The sequence below is a fragment of the Schistosoma mansoni genome, chromosome 1, assembly GCF_000237925.1.
Source record: "Schistosoma mansoni strain Puerto Rico chromosome 1, complete genome".
In the NCBI taxonomy this organism is placed as follows: Eukaryota; Metazoa; Platyhelminthes; class Trematoda; order Strigeidida; family Schistosomatidae; genus Schistosoma; species Schistosoma mansoni.
In genome coordinates, this window is record NC_031495.1 from 27,774,053 (window position 1) to 27,792,648 (window position 18,596).

General features: G+C 37.5%; 1 protein-coding gene across 1 annotated transcript; it reads left to right on the top strand.

Moving 5' to 3' along the window:
• Positions 1-1,000: 1,000 nt before the first annotated feature.
• Positions 1,001-12,478, top strand: Smp_052800.1 (putative poly(p)/ATP NAD kinase; the record flags this gene model as incomplete). Its single annotated transcript, XM_018793913.1, has 9 exons — positions 1,001-1,204; positions 3,260-3,344; positions 3,384-3,485; positions 3,518-3,571; positions 3,606-3,696; positions 3,739-3,860; positions 3,896-4,340; positions 7,926-7,980; positions 11,982-12,478. Exons 2-9 carry the CDS (start codon positions 3,292-3,294, stop codon positions 12,476-12,478), a joined length of 1,419 nt encoding a protein of 472 aa, XP_018648378.1. The 5' UTR covers positions 1,001-1,204; positions 3,260-3,291.
• Positions 12,479-18,596: the final 6,118 nt, after the last annotated feature.

Sequence of the window (18,596 nt, forward strand, 5' to 3'; positions counted from 1 at the left end):
ACTGAACATCCTATACGTCAGCAGTGTTAGTGAACTTTGCACGAAAGAGTCTGAGATGATTTTGGTGTTCGGTATCCCTGTTCTGAGTATGGAAGATTAATAAGCTGATTTTTATGCAAGACTTGGACTGTTCAACTTCTTCGATGGTGATATATGATCTCTTGTAATATTGTTGACAGGGATCCAGTCTTCTGTAGTAGACGTTTTAAGGACCACAGCTGCATTTGAGTAGTTTGCACTGAGGAAATCAAGTTAATTGAGAGACACTAACGCCGTCGATGTTATGAAGGTGATGAACTTCAGTAGATCCGCACTAGTTTTGATACATGTTTCATCAATATTAATGTTATATAAGACCCTCTTATTAACCTCGCTGGACGTCACTTTTTACCAGTTTCATGACTACTTTTTTCAGAGCTGGTGATGATTTTTTTATTTGCCCTGTCAGGAGAATAATGATATTGATCGGCAAATCCCCAGCACTTATGTTGCATGAGACATACGCCCATTGACGGTCAGAATTACTAAGACTATTGTAAGCAGCTGCAGCAAGGTTCGACGTACTCGAAGAAAACAACCATTTCACTTGTAACATGTCATACTACAGGTGACAGCAAAACGGCGTTGAGGTCTTTCACAAGTGATCTTAGTGATCATGGGGAAATATAAGTTCTTTTACAGATTCTTGCGAATGTTTACGACTGTGACTTGACAACAACATACTCGAAATGGACAGAACGAATAAAAACGGGTAGCGTAGAAAATCGGAAACGTTAGAACTAGCCTTGACGTTAAAGGCTGTGATGCTTCTATCGCGTTAAAACACAGGAAAAGTTTGAGGAACGAAAATTACGTTCGTAAAGCGCGCGTACATATTCGTTAGAAAAACTGTAGACACTACTACAGCGATTCTATTACAATTTATTTGCAACAAAGTAATCCTCGTTCTTAAGATGTAATATCACCGATAATTTCATTGAATATCATGATTTCGTCACGTACAACATGAATTCTTGCGTCACTCGTCTGGCCTTTGGTGTAGGCCGTCACCTTGGGAAGCTTAGTATATAATACCAAGAGGACGTAGTTCTACAACATTCATGTTTGAAAATCCAGAGCACAGTATCGTTTGTAAGTTCGTTCGAATGTCTGCTACTGGCCAATCTCAGTCGGAAAAACTTATCCTGAGTCAGTAACTCCTCAAGTAATCTAAGTAACTTTTATGGGCTACACAGTTTCGTATATACATCTGAATATGTATAACATGTATCTAGAGTCGCACAAATAAGACAAATATTCTGCTTTACTTCTTGCAATCAAATTAAGAGACCTTTGTTTTTCAAATTCCGTAGTCTCAACAGTCTCGCTATCCTGCTCCTTTCCTGTTCGAAAACACCCACTATCCAATACACATCTCAGTTTGCGTTTTGAGAATTAAGAACAGCGTTTTCACGTCTGACATCCAGATCCGGGTACAACGTTTCGAGTTTTGGTTCTTCGGTGAAATAGATTGTAATTTTTCGTGACTACTTTATTGTGGCGTTTTCCTGTTTGCTTTTTAGACTAAAAAATTCGCGTTTCGGCAAAATCTCTAATGGCAGCAACTTATTTTAACTTGACATCAACAAGCGTGGATCTTATGTACATGTATATATAGAATCTGTCTGATGTGTCCTTACACTGCGTAAACAGGCGTCCTAATTTTCTTACCACGTAAATACCGTCTAACATGGAAACAAAGTGATTTAGTGTCTGCGTACGTCTGAATGAATACAATTTAGTTTTTTGTTAGTTATGCTAATTAGGGTCTTCCTTCGAACAGCTACATAACACCACTGTCCTGTCATCCTGGAATAAAGTGGTTGTGGTTCCTATCTTAAGAAGTTTCACGTCTAAAAATTGTGTCTACATCTTTAATCAATCTAGTCTATGATTTTTTCCTTTCGAATGTTTCCCGAATTGTGCAAACTATTAAAACAGGTCGGATTGTGTTCAAGTAACAAATATGTTGAACACATCCTCCCAAATATTTGACCGAAATCACATTTCAGGTCAACTCCCTGGGTCTGAGATTTTTTGTTTAGAAGTCTTTACGTGAGGAAACTAAGTAAATCTGTGAAGCCTTACACGAACAGATCTCAAACTGGTTGAAGTCACCTCTCTGTTCTCCACCTTTTGCCTTTTTAGTCGAGATTTTAACCTCGTATGTGAATACTAGTGTACTTTATGTCGATGTACAGGCTGTCCAAATGTCATTTAATCAGCAAGTAACCAGCGTAAACGAAACGATATGTGGTTTATAATTTTTATTGTTTCACATTTTGTCAGATCATTTGCTGTCTGTGACGAACAATGTACTCTCCCCTGCAAAAGCTCCAAGTACTTCTGTAAAACTCCTGTTATCCCATACTGTCGAAAATTTTTAGTAGTGAGCGATTGAAAATGGACACAAAGTTTATTTACCAGGTGCCTATATAATACTTGTAATAGTTTTAAGAAAATTAACCTATGTTTGGTAAGAATTAGTGACTTATTTAGTGATACCACTGTTATTGTAGTCATTGAGGATCTGGTGTGAAATTCACCAATTCAAGTAGTTTCCTCTGATTGTAGCGACTGAGCGCTTTGGGTAACATATGTCATTTTTGAAGGATATGTCGCACCCAGTGGCAACACTACGTGCTCATATACGGTGATGATAGTCCTCTAAGAGCTGTTACTAGCTCTAATACTCTGAGATTCACTCTGACAACTTAAACTGGCATACTCACATGCTAGATTCAACATGGCACCTAATTATAGGGCTGTTGTATGAAAAAATCTGCATTTGTGGTTCAGTGGACCCTTTCGCTTTTCTGTTATCGACTCCCTCTTGCTATTATACTGTAAAGTGTTATATGTTGGGCTGATGCATATTCGATCAATTTCCCACTCTGTTAACAACTGCCTACCCTTTAATAGTCTCATAGTTAACTTCATTGTGGAATATCTATGTAAAACCTGTTTGTTCGAAAATTTCCGCACTATGTTTAAAAGACCTGCTTCCCCTAAAGTAAGGGTTCCCACTTGCATTTTTGTATTTGCCTAAGACCATCTCGTAAGACTTTTTGCCTTCAGTCATGGTAACTGAAATTTATTGTGTCTTTAAGCGAATTATTGATGCAAAAGTCACCTTTTTGCTCTTAAACCTTATTGCATTTATCCTTACAGTATTATACATCCTACTTATCAGTGTTTCTTTCTCTTAAACTATACCCAGCCTAAAAACCTGTCTTTTGTTGTGTCAAAATCATGCCGAAAGTATTCAGACCATCGATAAAACAAGTCAAGACACATATAAAAACGTACGTTTTCGTTTTTACTAAAGCAACGTTTTTTAATAGAAATGAAGTTGAAACTCAAGAAATCAGACCTAATCAGGTGTCCGACCCCCAGCCGTCTAAGGAGTCATCATCCTGCATCATTACTAGTGAACCTAAGCCAAGGTAGCAAAATCCGATAAGCCTTATTTTCTCAGTTCACCACTTCCTTCACAGAATCCGTGTGAAACTCCTAAAACAGCTACTCCGAGGTAACATTTTTTGTAAATTCACGTTTATTTTTAGATTGACCGACCCTGACCTAGATGTTCGTGTTGATTCTGAAAGGTCTCAACAGGTATCCGAAGAAATAGTAAACCTATTTGTCTCTAAGAAGGTAGTTGTCTAATATTTAATAATTGGTTTTCAAAATTTACAGCCTCGCAAGATTAAAGTGAAGACAACAGAAGTACTACCTCCTGTAGATCAACCTCTTGATCGAGCTTCTGTCACTCTTCGTTCCTTACTGCATTGGGTCCCTACAAATAAACCGCCTCCAACGTAAGTTCTGTTTATACAATTTACTACTAGACAAGTTATCGACAGGAGCGTCTTAACTCCACTACTTGTTCACTAAGTAGTGACGTGGAAGCAAGTGATCATGACCTCAAATCACATGACAATAACACTGAAACTCCTGATTTGAAGGAAAACTCCGCAAAGTGTTCATCGAGTGATGTTTATTCGGATCCATTAGCTCCTCAACTGCGAATTGATGCCAATGGAAATATTGTGTTGGATGAAACCAGTTTATTAGTTGAAAAACGGGATAATTTCGATGCGAAAACTTTACGCCATATTAGTGAAGAAACTGGCATACTCAGTGTTGACTATAGGAGTTTCCGACCTCCTCGGGATGGTCATGGAAGGAAATGGACGGAGCGTGAGACTACACGATTCTACAGAGCATTGAGTACCATTGGAACTGATTTTTACGTGATGGAAAAAATGTTTCCTCGCCGCAAGCGATCAGAACTTGTTGTAAGTTGTCCATCCCCGTTGGTTTTTATTCCATTCACCTTCATTCTCCTAGTTTTTTATTTATTTTCTAGTGTCCTATCTCCGTATTATTGTGTTTTTCTTAATTCCTTTCCGTTTTGTCATTATCGTGATAAATAATTGTTCACATATATATCAAACTTCTTTAACATTAATTAACTTTGATAAGTACACTTTTGTGTTCGTCAGTCATATACGACGTACAACTTAACTCGAACCAGTACAGAAAAAGGTTAGTCATTTAAACGCAACATAAAACCTACCACATGTGTATATCGGTTCAATTTACCGCAGTCCATTTGCATAGCTAAATGAAATAGTCAGCGAAAATTCAAAAGTAGTAGACTTTGCAACACTATTAGTGGTAATGTACAAGATTAGGCATCATAGATAAGATTCGAAAAAGTTTAAATTAACGAAACGAAAAAAACTACAAAGAACCTAGAAATTTGGGGTCCGATAAAAGACAAAGAGTAAATAAACCTAGGTAATTAATCAATAATGGTATCAGTGAAAGAGAATTTGAAGAATATAACTCGGAACACAAATGAAGTAAAATAACAAAAGCATAATAAAACACTGAAACCCAAGATTCATAAGCAGATAAAAAGCAGACACACTTGCCTCACTACAACTACGTTCGAACTATATCGCTTTAGGTTTCTAACCCTACATTACGCATATCCCACTGGTCCTAACCATGAGGTTTTCATCCCCTCCTGTTATCTCTCAGTCTAACGATCGGTAACTTCAAGAACTCGTAACGTGTCCTCACTTGGCCACCCATAACATTCCTCTAATGTGCTCCTACGACCACATATTCACATTGGTCAAGTTTTAGAGCACAGACATGCTTATCGGCGTCCGACAATGATAGTTTTTCTTGACTTGAAAGCAGCATTTGACTCTGTAGACCGAGAGGTTCTGTGGCAGTGTCTGTCATTGAAAGGTGTACCTGAGAAGTACATAAAGCTTCTGAAGGCTCTTTACTCGAACACTACCAGTGGAGTGAGAGCTTATGGCGAACTGTCATCTGATTTTACAACCTCAAGTGGTGTCCGTCAAGGTTGTCCACTATCCCCATTTTTGTTTAACTTCATTATAGACCTGTTGCTGGAAATAACACTCTCGTCGACTGAATTTTCAGGAGTTGATCTTCTACCAGGAGGTTCACTTATCGACTTAGAATACGCAGATGACATAGTCCTGTTTAGTGAAGACACTGACAAAATGCAGAGTCTTCTGTTGGAACTCAGTAATAATGCCAGGATGTTTGGGATGCGTTTCTCCCCATCCAAATGTAAATTGTTACTCCAGGACTGGCCTGCGTCAACACCCGAACTAAGGATAGGGAGTGAAGTAGTCGAACGCGTGGACAACTTCACTTATCTTGGAAGTCTGGTCAGTCCTAATGGGTTGGTGTCTGACGAAATCTCAACACGGATTCAAAAAGCTCGTTTGGCTTTTGCCAACTTACGTCACCTATGGCGAAGACGAGATATCCGTCTATCAATTAAGGGACGAGTATACTGCGCATCAGTTCTCTCTGTTCTACTTTACGGCTGTGAAACATGGCCATTAAGAGTAGAAGATACTCGTAGGTTACTAGTATTTGACCACAGATACCTTAGAAATATTTCTCGCATCTGCTGGGATAACCGGGTAAGTAATGGTGAGGTTAGACGCAGGGTATTAGGGAATGATGGTAAGTCAGTTGATGAGGTGATGAATCTTCATCGACTGAGATGGTTGGGCCACGTGTTACGTATGCCTGAACATCGATTACCACGACGCTCTATGATGACTAGTATTGGGGATGGTTGGAAGAAAGCTGGGGGGGGGGCCAAACCAAAACGTGGCATGAATGCTTGAAGTCACCAACTTCTAGTCTGAGTCATGTTGGTAGATGCAGACTACTTGGTTGGGATCCGCGTGACTATCGTAGGCAATGGTTAGAGACTGTGTGACATGGCTCAGAATCGATCACAATGGCGTAGGTGTATACACTCTTTGTCTTACCTTAAATCTTGAGATTAAAATTGCTTCATAACGTTCTTCCTTCCTATACTATATCCTTATATACAACCTTTCTTTATATACTACCACCATTAAATCAACTATTTCTATGAATCCGGTGTTCATCTTGTTGTGCTAACGAAGTATGGCAACTTGGACCGATGCATATATGTGCCTGGTCCTACGTTGTCGACTGACTGACTCCTACGTTAGCTGACATTACCTATCTAAGTAGGAAAAGACATGGTACACGTTACAAATATCCAAGTCACTTCAGGTAAGTAGAGTTCAGAACTTCATCAACCTGATTTACACTGTAGTTTGCGCTTTAGTTATGCATTGCTCACCTGCTAGCTTTTTCAAGTGGAACAATGCTTCGAAAATATTCTAGTCAAACACTATCAACCATCGTATAAATCCAGTAAAATAATACAAAGCGAATAACTGCGCAATGTAGTCACTCTTGGACAGGCATATAAACGTCTCACTTGTCCCATATAAGTTGTAAGTTTCCAAAGTCGTTTATGTATCTTGTATTTATGTCGGCGTTTCGTTAGCCACTAATCCACCAGCGGCAATCAGACTGAGGATAAATAAAGTGGTTAATGCGCTTAATTTATCCACCTTGTGTGATCAGAGTAGATGTTGGCCTAGATCAGTGCTTTACCTTATTCTAGGATTTCTTTCGTTGTCCCTCAAAGCACTGAAAAGGTTGTTCAGTCATCGTCTTCAGTTATTGTGTATCTCATTCGTATACTCTAAATCAGTTGCATAACCCAAAGGTTTTAAGTCATTTGTGTCGAGAAAACAATATATACTTATCGGTTCCCTAAATCCACGTGTAAGAAGCTAAGTTAAAACCATTGATTCCAAATCATATGACTCACCTCATTTTTAAAAATCTCTTGACTTAAATCCTAATGCGATAAGATTTTACTATGGTTTATAGATATAGTCTTCAGACAAATTACACTGTTTCTTCCGACCTTTAAAAGTAAACCAGGAGGATTTATAATCGCAATGATTCTTCCTAATGATCAGGACATTTTTGCGAAGTTCACTAACCTAGCACTGAACTGTAGCTGATCAATAGTGGATCAAAAAAGCGGATTGTTTTCCGTGTTTACTGAAGCAAATGAGGTCACTGAATATGCTGAGATAGCAAACCACATTTCTTGTAATTCAATATTGCCCTTTGTTCTTAAAGTCTTCAAAATATTATTTATTGTCGGCACTCGCAATGTAAATAATTTCTAAACTCCACAGCTTTCACTTCCCTCTTTTCCTTCGAAAAATATTGCTTATTATTACTGTTCACTGCTCCAATTCATTTTTGTTTTTTTCACACTGTTATTTCACGTAGTAGTGGTTTTTGTCACACCAAAAGTTGTGGTAACTTTCCGAAACTTCAAGAATAGTACGTTTAAACTATATTCTACAGTTTTTATAACATCACGTGGGACTATCTTACCAGTGTTATCGATTTCTAGAAGTCGATTTTATATCAAACATTTAAAAGTTCCTCTTTTTTGAACCTACCTTTTTCAAAAGAGTAAATTTAAACGAGAAGAAAAACGCAATCCTTATTTGGTCAACCAAGCATTACGTAAGTCGAATTCATATTAGAAGTCAATTTCCTGCTTACAGGTAACCGTCGAACCTACGATCTTATTAATCTGTTCCCGTCAAGTGATGAAGAAGAAAATGCGAAACCGGATAAATCCTCAAAAAGTAATAGGAAAAAAGGTGAGTCTACTGTTTGTCTCATTAGGACTGTTTATTCCACCCATTGTTACTGAGTTCTTGGAAAGTTCGGCTGTCATTTTGCCGTTTACTTCACGAAGTGTTAGTTGCACCACGTTATTAAGGTGTAGGGATTAAAGATTTAACCAAGATCTCTAATCACATCTAGGTTAGTTATTGACTATTTCAAAACTTTACCCATTAAATATATATATATATATATATATATTACTAATTTACTTATTTACTTACTTACTTACTCCTGTTCCTCCTCGTGGAGGTGCATATGCTGCCCACCGGCGCTCTCCATCCAACCCTGTCCTGGGCAATCTTTTTCAGTTGTTATTCATCCTTTTCATATCTGCTTCTATCTCCCCACGTAAAGTGTTCTTCGACCTTCCACTTTTCCGCTTCCCTACCAGATTCCAAGTTAAGGCTTGCCTCGTGATGCAGTTTAGTGATTTCCCTAATGTATTTCCTATCCACTTCCAACATCTTTTCCTAATTTCCACTTCAGCTGGAAGCTGGTTTGTCATCTCTCACAGAAGGCTATTTCTGATAGTATCCGGTCAGTGAATGTTGAGTATTTTGTGTAAACAACTGTATATAAATACTTGTATCTTCTTGCTGATGGTTGTAGTAGTTCTCCACGTTTCAGCTCCGTATAGTAGAACTGTCTTACGTACGTATTGAAGATTGTGACTTTGATGTTGGTTGATAGTTGTTTTGAGTTCCATATGTTCTTCAATTGTAGAAATGCGGTCCTTTCTTTGCCAATCCTCGTCTTTACGTCTGCATCCGGTCCTCCTTGTTCATCGATGATGTTTCCACATCTTCCAGAGTTTCGCCATCCAGTGTGATTGTGTTTGTGTTCTCCGTGTTGTATTTGAGGATCTCGCTTTTTTCGTGTATGTTGGGGCCTACTGATGCAGAGACTGCTTTCACATTTGCTGTCTTCGTCTGTATTTGTTCGTGTGTACGTGATAGGAGGGCTAGGTCATCTGCGAGGTCCAAATCGTCTAATTAATTCTGAGATGTTCATTGTATTCCGTGCTTCACCTCAGTTGTCGAGGTCTTCATAATCCAGTCAATCACCAGAAGAAAGAGGAAAGGGGAGAGTCCTTACTTGGAAGGCATCTGTCAACTGTCCTTCATGCACAAATTTGCACTGTAGCCCGTCATATTTGTTCCGGATAATGTTGTCAATCTTCTCAAGATTTCCATAGTGTCGAAGAAGTTTCCGTAATTTTCTCCCATCCAAACTGTCAACCGCCGTCTCATAGTCAATGAAGTTGATATATAGTGGCGAGTTCGATTCAATTAACTGTTCAACAATGATCCGCAGTGTCGCGATTTGGTCTGTGCACGACCGTATCTACTGCGTCTTTCAACCGGTTCAGCATTACTGTGTTGATGACTTTTCCTGGTACTGACAGTAGTGTGGTGCCTCTATAGTTGTCATATTTGTTCAGATCTTTCTTTGGTATCTTGATGAGGTGTCTTTTCCAGTCCGTCGGCACTTGTTCTTCCTCGCAAATCTCGAATGAAGGTGAAGCATGTTTGCAGTTAATTCAATGTCTGATCAGTGCTTCAGCTGGTATATTGTCAGGTTCTACTGCCTTCCCACTCTTGATTTGCCTGACTGACATCCTGATTTCTTCGATCGTTGGTGGATTGACAGATATAGGAATGTCTGTGTGTGGTTCTTCGATGTTGCTAGCTCTTCCACGTGTTTCTACTTGTCGGTTCTAATGCTCCTCCTCACCCACTTGTTTGCTTCATGTATTCAGCTTTTGCCTTGACTTTCTCTGTTCTTCTTCGGCTGTTATTCATTACTGTCTTCTTGTTCTTCCTTTCTTAAATATTGTCTAGGGTGTCGATAGAGATCCATTCCTTATGATGATGCTTCCTGAGACCCAGAACCTCCTGACACGTTGAAGTTAATGCTTCTTTGATACCGTTCTAGTTGTCCTCCAAGGTAGTTTCTTCTTTGAGTAGATCTTGTAAGGCCTGGAACCTGTTGTTGAGAGTTATCTTGAATTGGTTGAGTTTGTCAGTATCTTGAAGGAAGGCTGTATTGAACCTTTGTAATACTGTTTCCCCAGCTGTTCAGTGCTTCTTTAGCTTCGTTTTCATCTTGGCAACCACCAGCTAGTGGTGGTCTGAATCTATGTCATCTCTGCTGGTTCTCACATCCTCCATTGTTCTTCGGAGTTTTTTTTTATACAAATATGATCTACCTGGTTCTCTGTGGTGTGGTCCGGCGATATTCACGTAGCTTTGTGTATGCATTTATGTGGAAATATCGTGCCGCCTATAACCAATTTGTTGAATGCACATAAATCTGCGAAGCTCTCGCCATTCTCATTCCTTTCTCCTAGCCTATGTCGTCCCATATATATATTGACTGAGTCTTCTGTGTAACTTGGTTTGATTTCTTAATGTTTATTAGTTTTACCTCCATAGTCATGTACTGCGTGATTTGTTTTCGTAATCCGTCTAGATGTGTTCAGTCTCATTGAAACAAAGTGTCACTTCTCGAACCTGCTTTTCTTGTTATCCAACTTGTTTATCTTACGTATGATTAGTTAAGCAAGACAAATAAACGGTTTTGGTGACTTATAATACATATAGTTTGGAATTAAAAGTGCGACTCTTCATTCTCAATAACCAAACTCGGATTTCCAACCTTGTGTTTGTACGCTACAAAAATCTCATCTATTTTTTTCATAGCATATCACAAATCTACCCTTATTTTCTTTAAAACCAAGTTTTTTTCTGTTTGTATGTATGTAAAGTTGCTCGCTTTCAACATACCGAAAAGGACTACACTATTTTGTACATTTGTTCCGTATATGTAATAGATGAAATAAGTAGATGGTTTAAGTTCTAAGTTTCCAGTTCCTATATGTGAACTGAATTCGCTAACTCGGGTTAAAATAGAATAACAAATCATTATCCTATCTGATTTTTCAAAACAAATAAAACTGGCTACAAAATAATCAATCTCCATTCCTTTATTTTTATCAAAGATACTATGTTGTCCAGTTAATTTCACATGTTTAGAATAAGTATTGTGTCCATATTTCTGATTTCTATCAATCTATACATTTTTTATATTCTCTTTCATTGTTTACGAAGACTCTATAGGCATACAGTTACAGTCTATAAAAAGTTTGATGATAATATAAATTACAAACTAGTGATTTAATCACATCGTTTGATTCTTTTATTCTTACAACCTAGAGTCTCATTAGATTTGTTTAAGCGTTTTCAAAACTTTGATAAATATTTGTACATATTTCATAAAAATAGGTTACCGATCTTTGAACAGTCCTTTAAAAGTTAAATCATTTTGCTCGTAACCATTGATTTGCATTTAAAAACACACTTCACTTTCTTTGTTCTATCCATCTTGGCAATATCACCAACCTTCACACAATAGTTGTAGTTCGAAGCCGAATATAGGAGCCTGTATTCAGTTGCGTAGTTTGCAAAGTCTGTTTAAGTGATTGATTCGTAATTTAAAGCAGTTTTTGTTACTCTCAGCGGAATAGATGCAGAATTTTTTTCAATGCTGAATAATTACTACTTGTTAAACAAGAATAAACTTATTCCCAGTTTATGCCATCCAAAAGCATTGATGTCAGGTTCACCGAATATTTACATTGAAATCTAAAAAATCGATTCTCAGTAAATTATACCAATTCTATGTAGAAATAGACATTATCAATATTACTCGATTCCATAAAATATCTTTTGGAAAGTCTTTTCTAACAGGGATCTTGTAAAGTAGACAGCTCAACTACAAATAAAGTCATTGTTTCCCAGTTTCTATTGTTCACTCTTTTAAAAATTAAACAGCTAAATGTGACCAAGACTCAATCGAATGCAACGAACAGTCATGTAATCAAAATCCTGATGCAACAAGTAAACCGAAATCACGAAGAAAAAGCGTACTTCGTAGAGATCCGGATTTTGAGCTCCACCTTTCAGAAACAATCGACTGTGTTTTATCTCAATTTACGAATTCCGATGCCGGTGACCGTAAGTGCCAGTCGATTCAGGATACTGGGAGTGACCAACAGTTTAAACGAAATACTAATCACCGGTATGAGTTTAGGCATTCCTCGCGCAGTACTCCGTCTTTACAAGAAATGATTTCAATAAAGAAAGCAGAGCTTGATGCGTCTAAAAAAAATAACCTTGAAAGTGATATGGATTCTCCCCAACTTTCTACAACTTCAGAAAGCAACCCTGTAGATACTTCAAAAGAAAAAGCTTCTAAACGTCCCAAGTCGTACTATCGCCCGAAAATTGATCTTTTCAAACTCAGCGAAACTATTTTGGGTGAATATTAATAATTTTCTTTCTGTATATTTGTGTACATAAAATTTATTCTCAGTCGTTTACTTTTTATGGGTCAGTGATACTTAGCTTTTGCTAGGTGTCTTGTCTAGGCTAGCTAGTTAGATTAGATACCGACTTAAAAGCATGTAAATACATTGGTTTTCTTTTATTAAACTTAGACTTGAACATATGACCACGTACACCTTGACGTCTATGCTGTCATGAAATCACTGACACATATAATCATCAGTATTTTAAACATCTTTCCGCACTTTTTTAGTGAGATTGCTAGACTTTCGTCCGCAATATACTAACATTCTGACTGTTTAGTCTATTGTAAATAACTGGCGATTGTATACGAAAAGTATATATATATCCCGGTGTTTAATTCTAGTCATGTAGTGTTGTTGATTCCTCTGCATCTTTGATTCGAAGTCAGGTACATTAAGAGAATGAAGCTATTTACTGCATGTGATACTCTAGGTGTTATGAAGTTTAAAATTGATATTAGCTTCTTATCTTGTAAATGCAGGCATGTTTAGTCACTCATATTTTAGTTTAACGTTGATCTGACCCCGTATATGTATCGGTCAGAATTATCTTCAATTCTAGGTAACCCGAAGACTGCAGAACCAACACTTTCGTAGCGGAGAGAAAATTTGTACAAGTAACAAGTTAGAGATTATAGTTTTCTGTAAATTCTTGTGGTTATGCGGATGTACACTGTCTAATGGTACGGAAGTGTTCAACAAAAAATAATAGATTTAAAGCTTTTTTATTCAAGAACTTCAAGTGGTAAGTCCTCACTAGGATCAGTGCATTGCTCTGATATTCCTATCCAATCACAAGTTTTACTAACTTTGATTGTCGGTGGAATTCAGGACCCATATTTCGTGTTATTCGAAATATATTGAAAACGATATAATAAAATCTATTAAACAAGTCGGTGATTATCCAAACTTGGTAGCTCAGTGCATAATGCGTTGTGAGGCGATGGACGTGTGTTTTATACATCAGTTTGGAGACCCTCATTGAAATGTAGACACATCCAACTGACGAGCCCAAAACGTTTTAACTGCAAGCCACAATTCTACTTTACTGTGAATAGCATATATTAATGACCTTATAACATTTTGCAAAAACTCGGTAAATGAAAAATAGGTCGGATGTAACCACTTACATATCACGTTTCATATAATTTAAAATAATTGACTTAAAACTGTGATTCTGGTAGAAGTATACACTTGAACTTTCACACTAGATGCATCATAACTGAACAAAAGTGCCTCGTCAACATATGATCCTAATAAAATTGGAAGGGTTTCATCTCAAAATGTCGAAATGAAAATAGAATAGGTAGTTTGTTAGTAAGCAATGGTACAAGACCCTGGAAAATATTTTTTGGTTAAGCAAGTAATGTCTAAAATCTGTCGTATGTTTGCGTGTTTATCGATAAATTCACCACATTGTATTTGGCATCGCAAAATAAAGTCTTAGATCCTTCATTCAGGTTTAATTAGTTCTGTTTGACTCCCTCAATAAAAAGCTGTTAGAATAAAAGCACAGTTTTGGCCCAATCTGGAGTATGATTAGGAAAGATGTCAAGGATGATGAAATTACGGCTCATTTACTTACATTCGTCGCGAAGGATGCCTACGGTTTACTGAATGTTCGTCATTATTAGATAGGCTTTATTCACTTTCCTTACTCAACTCTCAAAGAACAACTAAATCATGCGAAATGTCCAAACTTCGAATGTCGTGATAGAGCGAAATCTCATAAAATGACTCGCTAGAAAATTGGAGAGTTTATCATCAGGTTTCAGAAACAAGCCACCGAGCGTAATTTTGGTGTTCAACGTCATGTGCTACTGCGCGATCGGTTAATTGAAGGCATTAACATATCAAATCTGGAGATAGAGCTTATACAATAGCTGAAGTGTTCTCTGAATCCGAAACAATAAAACGAAATAGAACTAATCCCAATAGCCCTAGAATGTCAACCAGACACAGTGGTGAATTTGAAGTACACAGTATGAAGTTGTATTATTATGATAGGTTTAGACATAGCGTAAAATATTCGACCACAGCAAGTGTATCGTCTACTTATCACGACTTGTTGGTTCTCCGTCTATAGTGTGGTCTAGGTTTATTTGAAATTCTGTTAGGTCTTAATTGGTCGGCAATCTGACTTTTACATTCCTCGTCTATCTAAAATTCTGAATTATCTACATAATTGGGGTTGGTCAGAGACAGATCAGAACCAAAATTGTAGTCACCTACTTCAATGGTATCCATTTGGTCTACACGTCTGCAGTGAACTGAATGGGTTCGAAGTATGCGAGATCTAAAGAGTTTGGCCGGACTATCATGAGATTTCGAGTGTTCTGCATTACTATAATGAAGCAAGAAATTATCGATGCATTTTCCTAGGTCTTTTAGATTACTTGGACTCACTGGTGTGATAGGACTCTTTACAGTTTGAACGAAATTTTCTGCTAGACTGAGGATGTCGTGAGGCTGTAGATGGGTGTGTAGCTGCAAATAACTCCCCAAAATCAATAGCTCATTAAGTGTTCGACATTGGATGCTGACCACATTGTTTTAAGTGGACTTGTTTAACTGAAGGCTTTCGGTCATGCATCCGCACCAGATCACGTTACGAACCAGCGTGGGACACAGCTCCTACGTTCACTGGCCAGATTAGACCAAACGCTTCTCGATATATTGATAACGTATCAAATATATCTTTCCGATCTCTTCGCATCTGATTTCGATTGGTTGGGGAAAGTTTCGAATATAGAAGGTGTTACTGGTTTATAGTTGCAAAACTAGAAGACCAGTCGTATCTTCAGGTGACAGCATCCAATATCAGCAAGTCTGTTGTCACCATTATCAGTTACTAACATATCATGTATGCCTTCACGACCAGATGTCTTTTTCAATACTCTTTGAGCTAAGTTTCGAGTAGGAGTGTTCTTTAGTATCACTTCTGGCCGTTTGCAATAATAACCAAACCATCACATGAGTTTAAAGAGTGGGCCACAGGAAATTGTGTGAGTACACTGCCGCGATTCATAAAATGCATAATAAGAATTTCAAGTAGGGTTTTTTATACGATAGCTTATGTAAACGAGCGGGACAGTTTTTCAACTAATATCGGCTCCAATCTCAGGCCACTGACGAGCTAGTGACTTCATTTTCTCTACTCTCAGACGAGCTGAATGAAGGTTTAACACTGTAAAGAGGATGATTATACTACTAAGGAAGCATTAAAAGCCTTCAGAACGCAATGATAAATCTGCCTTTGTAGAACTCAGGAAACTCACGCTTGCACTAAATATTGCAAAATCTTTTCATTGCACTTATGACGGTTAGAAGGTATTCATTTTCAAATTGGAAAGGGCAGGAGGCTAGTTGGCCTATGTTAGTCCAAACAATTATGGCCTCCCAGTTGATCCAGCACTTTTTTGAAAGAGTCGACAGATGGGGCTTCGAACACGTGTTGTGGTTATGAATTCCAGTAATTGAATCCATGAGGAAGTCGATATTCAGCTGATAGGAAATTTGTCCCGGGCTGGTGAACTTTTCTGAATTGTCCTCGTAAATTCTCAATGTACAATTATGGTCTACTTCGTTATTAGTACTATTATAATAGTAGGCCTAATCCTTAAATTGTAGATATGTCATGATGTGGAAACCTAATCTATAATATCTTACGTGGAAGTCACATTATTGTCTATTCTGACTCGTCATATCGCAACAGTCCCTGACATAACGTTTAACGTTTGTAAAGAACACATTTAGGCTAAAGACAGAATGAAATATTTGATGTGAGTAAAGACTTCATACAAAATGACCATGTCTGCAAAGCCGAGTCACCTGTGATTATCCTCCACAAGTTCTGCTACATCAACAGATAATGGCCGAACCAACATATAATCACCTACAGTACATGTGTAGTATGATAGGAAAGCTTCATGTGTTTTGCGCGATTACTACGATTCCCAAATATTATTAGCGTCAGCTTTATTCAACAATAATATTGTATCAAGAATATGACTTAATTTTTGCTTCAATATGGAATTCTCAGTATGTCAACATGATTCGGCGAGAATACAATTTATGGACGACCTTCGAACGAATCTTAAGTGACCTAGAGAAATGTTAGCCAATCAGCAAACAGTCAGCATAGAGTAAAAATATACAGTATAAAACCATATAATTAAAGTGGATACACTTCTTTTATATGGTCCAAAAACTTGTCAAGGTTAGAAAAAGGTTCACAGGTTTCAAAATCGTAATGCATAAGGTAGAGGAACTCATCCATATGGCTCCATAATAGTTGGTCTCTGGAGCCATGATAAGGCCATAAAAACCCTCTTAGCCTCGACCATATAGCTTCATTATTGTTTGTGTGTACTCCGGCTGTGTAAGTTTATTATTTTTATCATAGATATGTCCTCACAATACTCATACTACTGCACAGTCGAAGCTTCAGTAACATCTGCGATTATTGCAGCCAATGTTACTGGTGCTTTTATAATAAAGTTGGCGGCAAATATTATAATATGCCTTAGTCTCAATCTGGATAGAGCGATAAAGGTTCTTATTCTAGCAAACATCTTCCTTCAGCACATAATACATCGAAGGACAACATCACGGTAGTCCGCACAAGGTCTACAAGTCATTTAATACTCATAATTACAAATACAGCAACTTCTCAGTAGTTTCATTTGTTGTAGCCGCTTAATTGTCAAGTCTATTAAATTCGCTGTGAACCGATCGTACATGAGCATCAGGCACTGAAATAGGCGCCGTGACCTTGAAACTCCTCAAATGCTTCTAATTGGCTCGTCCATAAATTATAGTCTCGCCACTTGTACAGCGAAAGGTTCTAAACTTTTCATAGAAGCACCTGAATAGGATAACTGATAAGCAAACATATTGGCGTGTTAAAACAAAAACAACTTGTCGTAATATGTAGATGGTAGGGACAGGTAGCCCAGATACTCAAGCAAGCAGTCAATATTGGGCCTAAAGAATTTAGAAGTAGGATAAGATCATTTATTAGCAAATTGTTAGAAACCACAATCTCTATAGGTTTATTGAGGCACACTAGAGATCACACTAGGTATGAATTACAAAACTTATCATATTTTCGGACCTGATCTTCATACACGGTGATGCAGTCAGTCACTCCGAGCGGGGGTTCCAAAAAAGGCAATGATTTAGTACGGCTGGATTTAAACTCAACTTTGTCACGTCAACTTAATGCATCGTCAGCCGTAATAATGGTCATATTTATATTCATATAGTCATTTAATTTGTCATATTATGTTTTTTTTATCAACGAACTAGATTATGCTTCTTTGGTCTTTACTTTTGTACACCTGTTGCGTCAAGAATCATCTTTGGTCTACATCAACTCAAAGTATTTCGATTTAGCTTAGAAGTATTGCTAAACTTTGTCTTGTGGTACTTTCTTTCCTACTGACTCTGACACTTGTGTTCATATTGTGATCATATTGTGTTCCAAACTTCCTAAACCGATTACAATTGTTGGCAGTATTTACAAATGTGAACAGGCTAATTGCTTATGTAAGACCCATTTTGAACGTTTTGTGCGTGAAAATCTATCCATGCATGCATTTGTAATTTGTTCACATTTATTTCTTTAGTTGTACACTTTCTTAGTCTTTTTGATGCCGTTTGAGATGGTAATGTCTTAATTTATTATAGTTTTCTCATTTTTCTTTCACCTTCATTGAGTTTCTATGTTTCTCAATGAACTGTATTTATGTTGTTTTAGTTTATACTTAATCTTGGCGGCAGCCATATTGATGTTTCCCTCTTTGATTGTGTTGCTTGAGTTGACTGGGATCGTGCATTTTGATTGTGAATTGAGGCACTTTTCAAGAACTGTAAGCACTTTGTGTTATGAAGCAACCAAATAATATCTTTTGAACGGATGTTTACGTAACCTTTCCAGAAAGGACAGAATGACACGTATTTTTTGGTGCGCTCAATCGATTATTGAGGGAAAAGTTATTGGTTGAATAAGTGAGAGACAATATTTGTTTAGAACAGTTATTTTCCCAATCACCTTGTTTTGATTTCAACTGGTAAA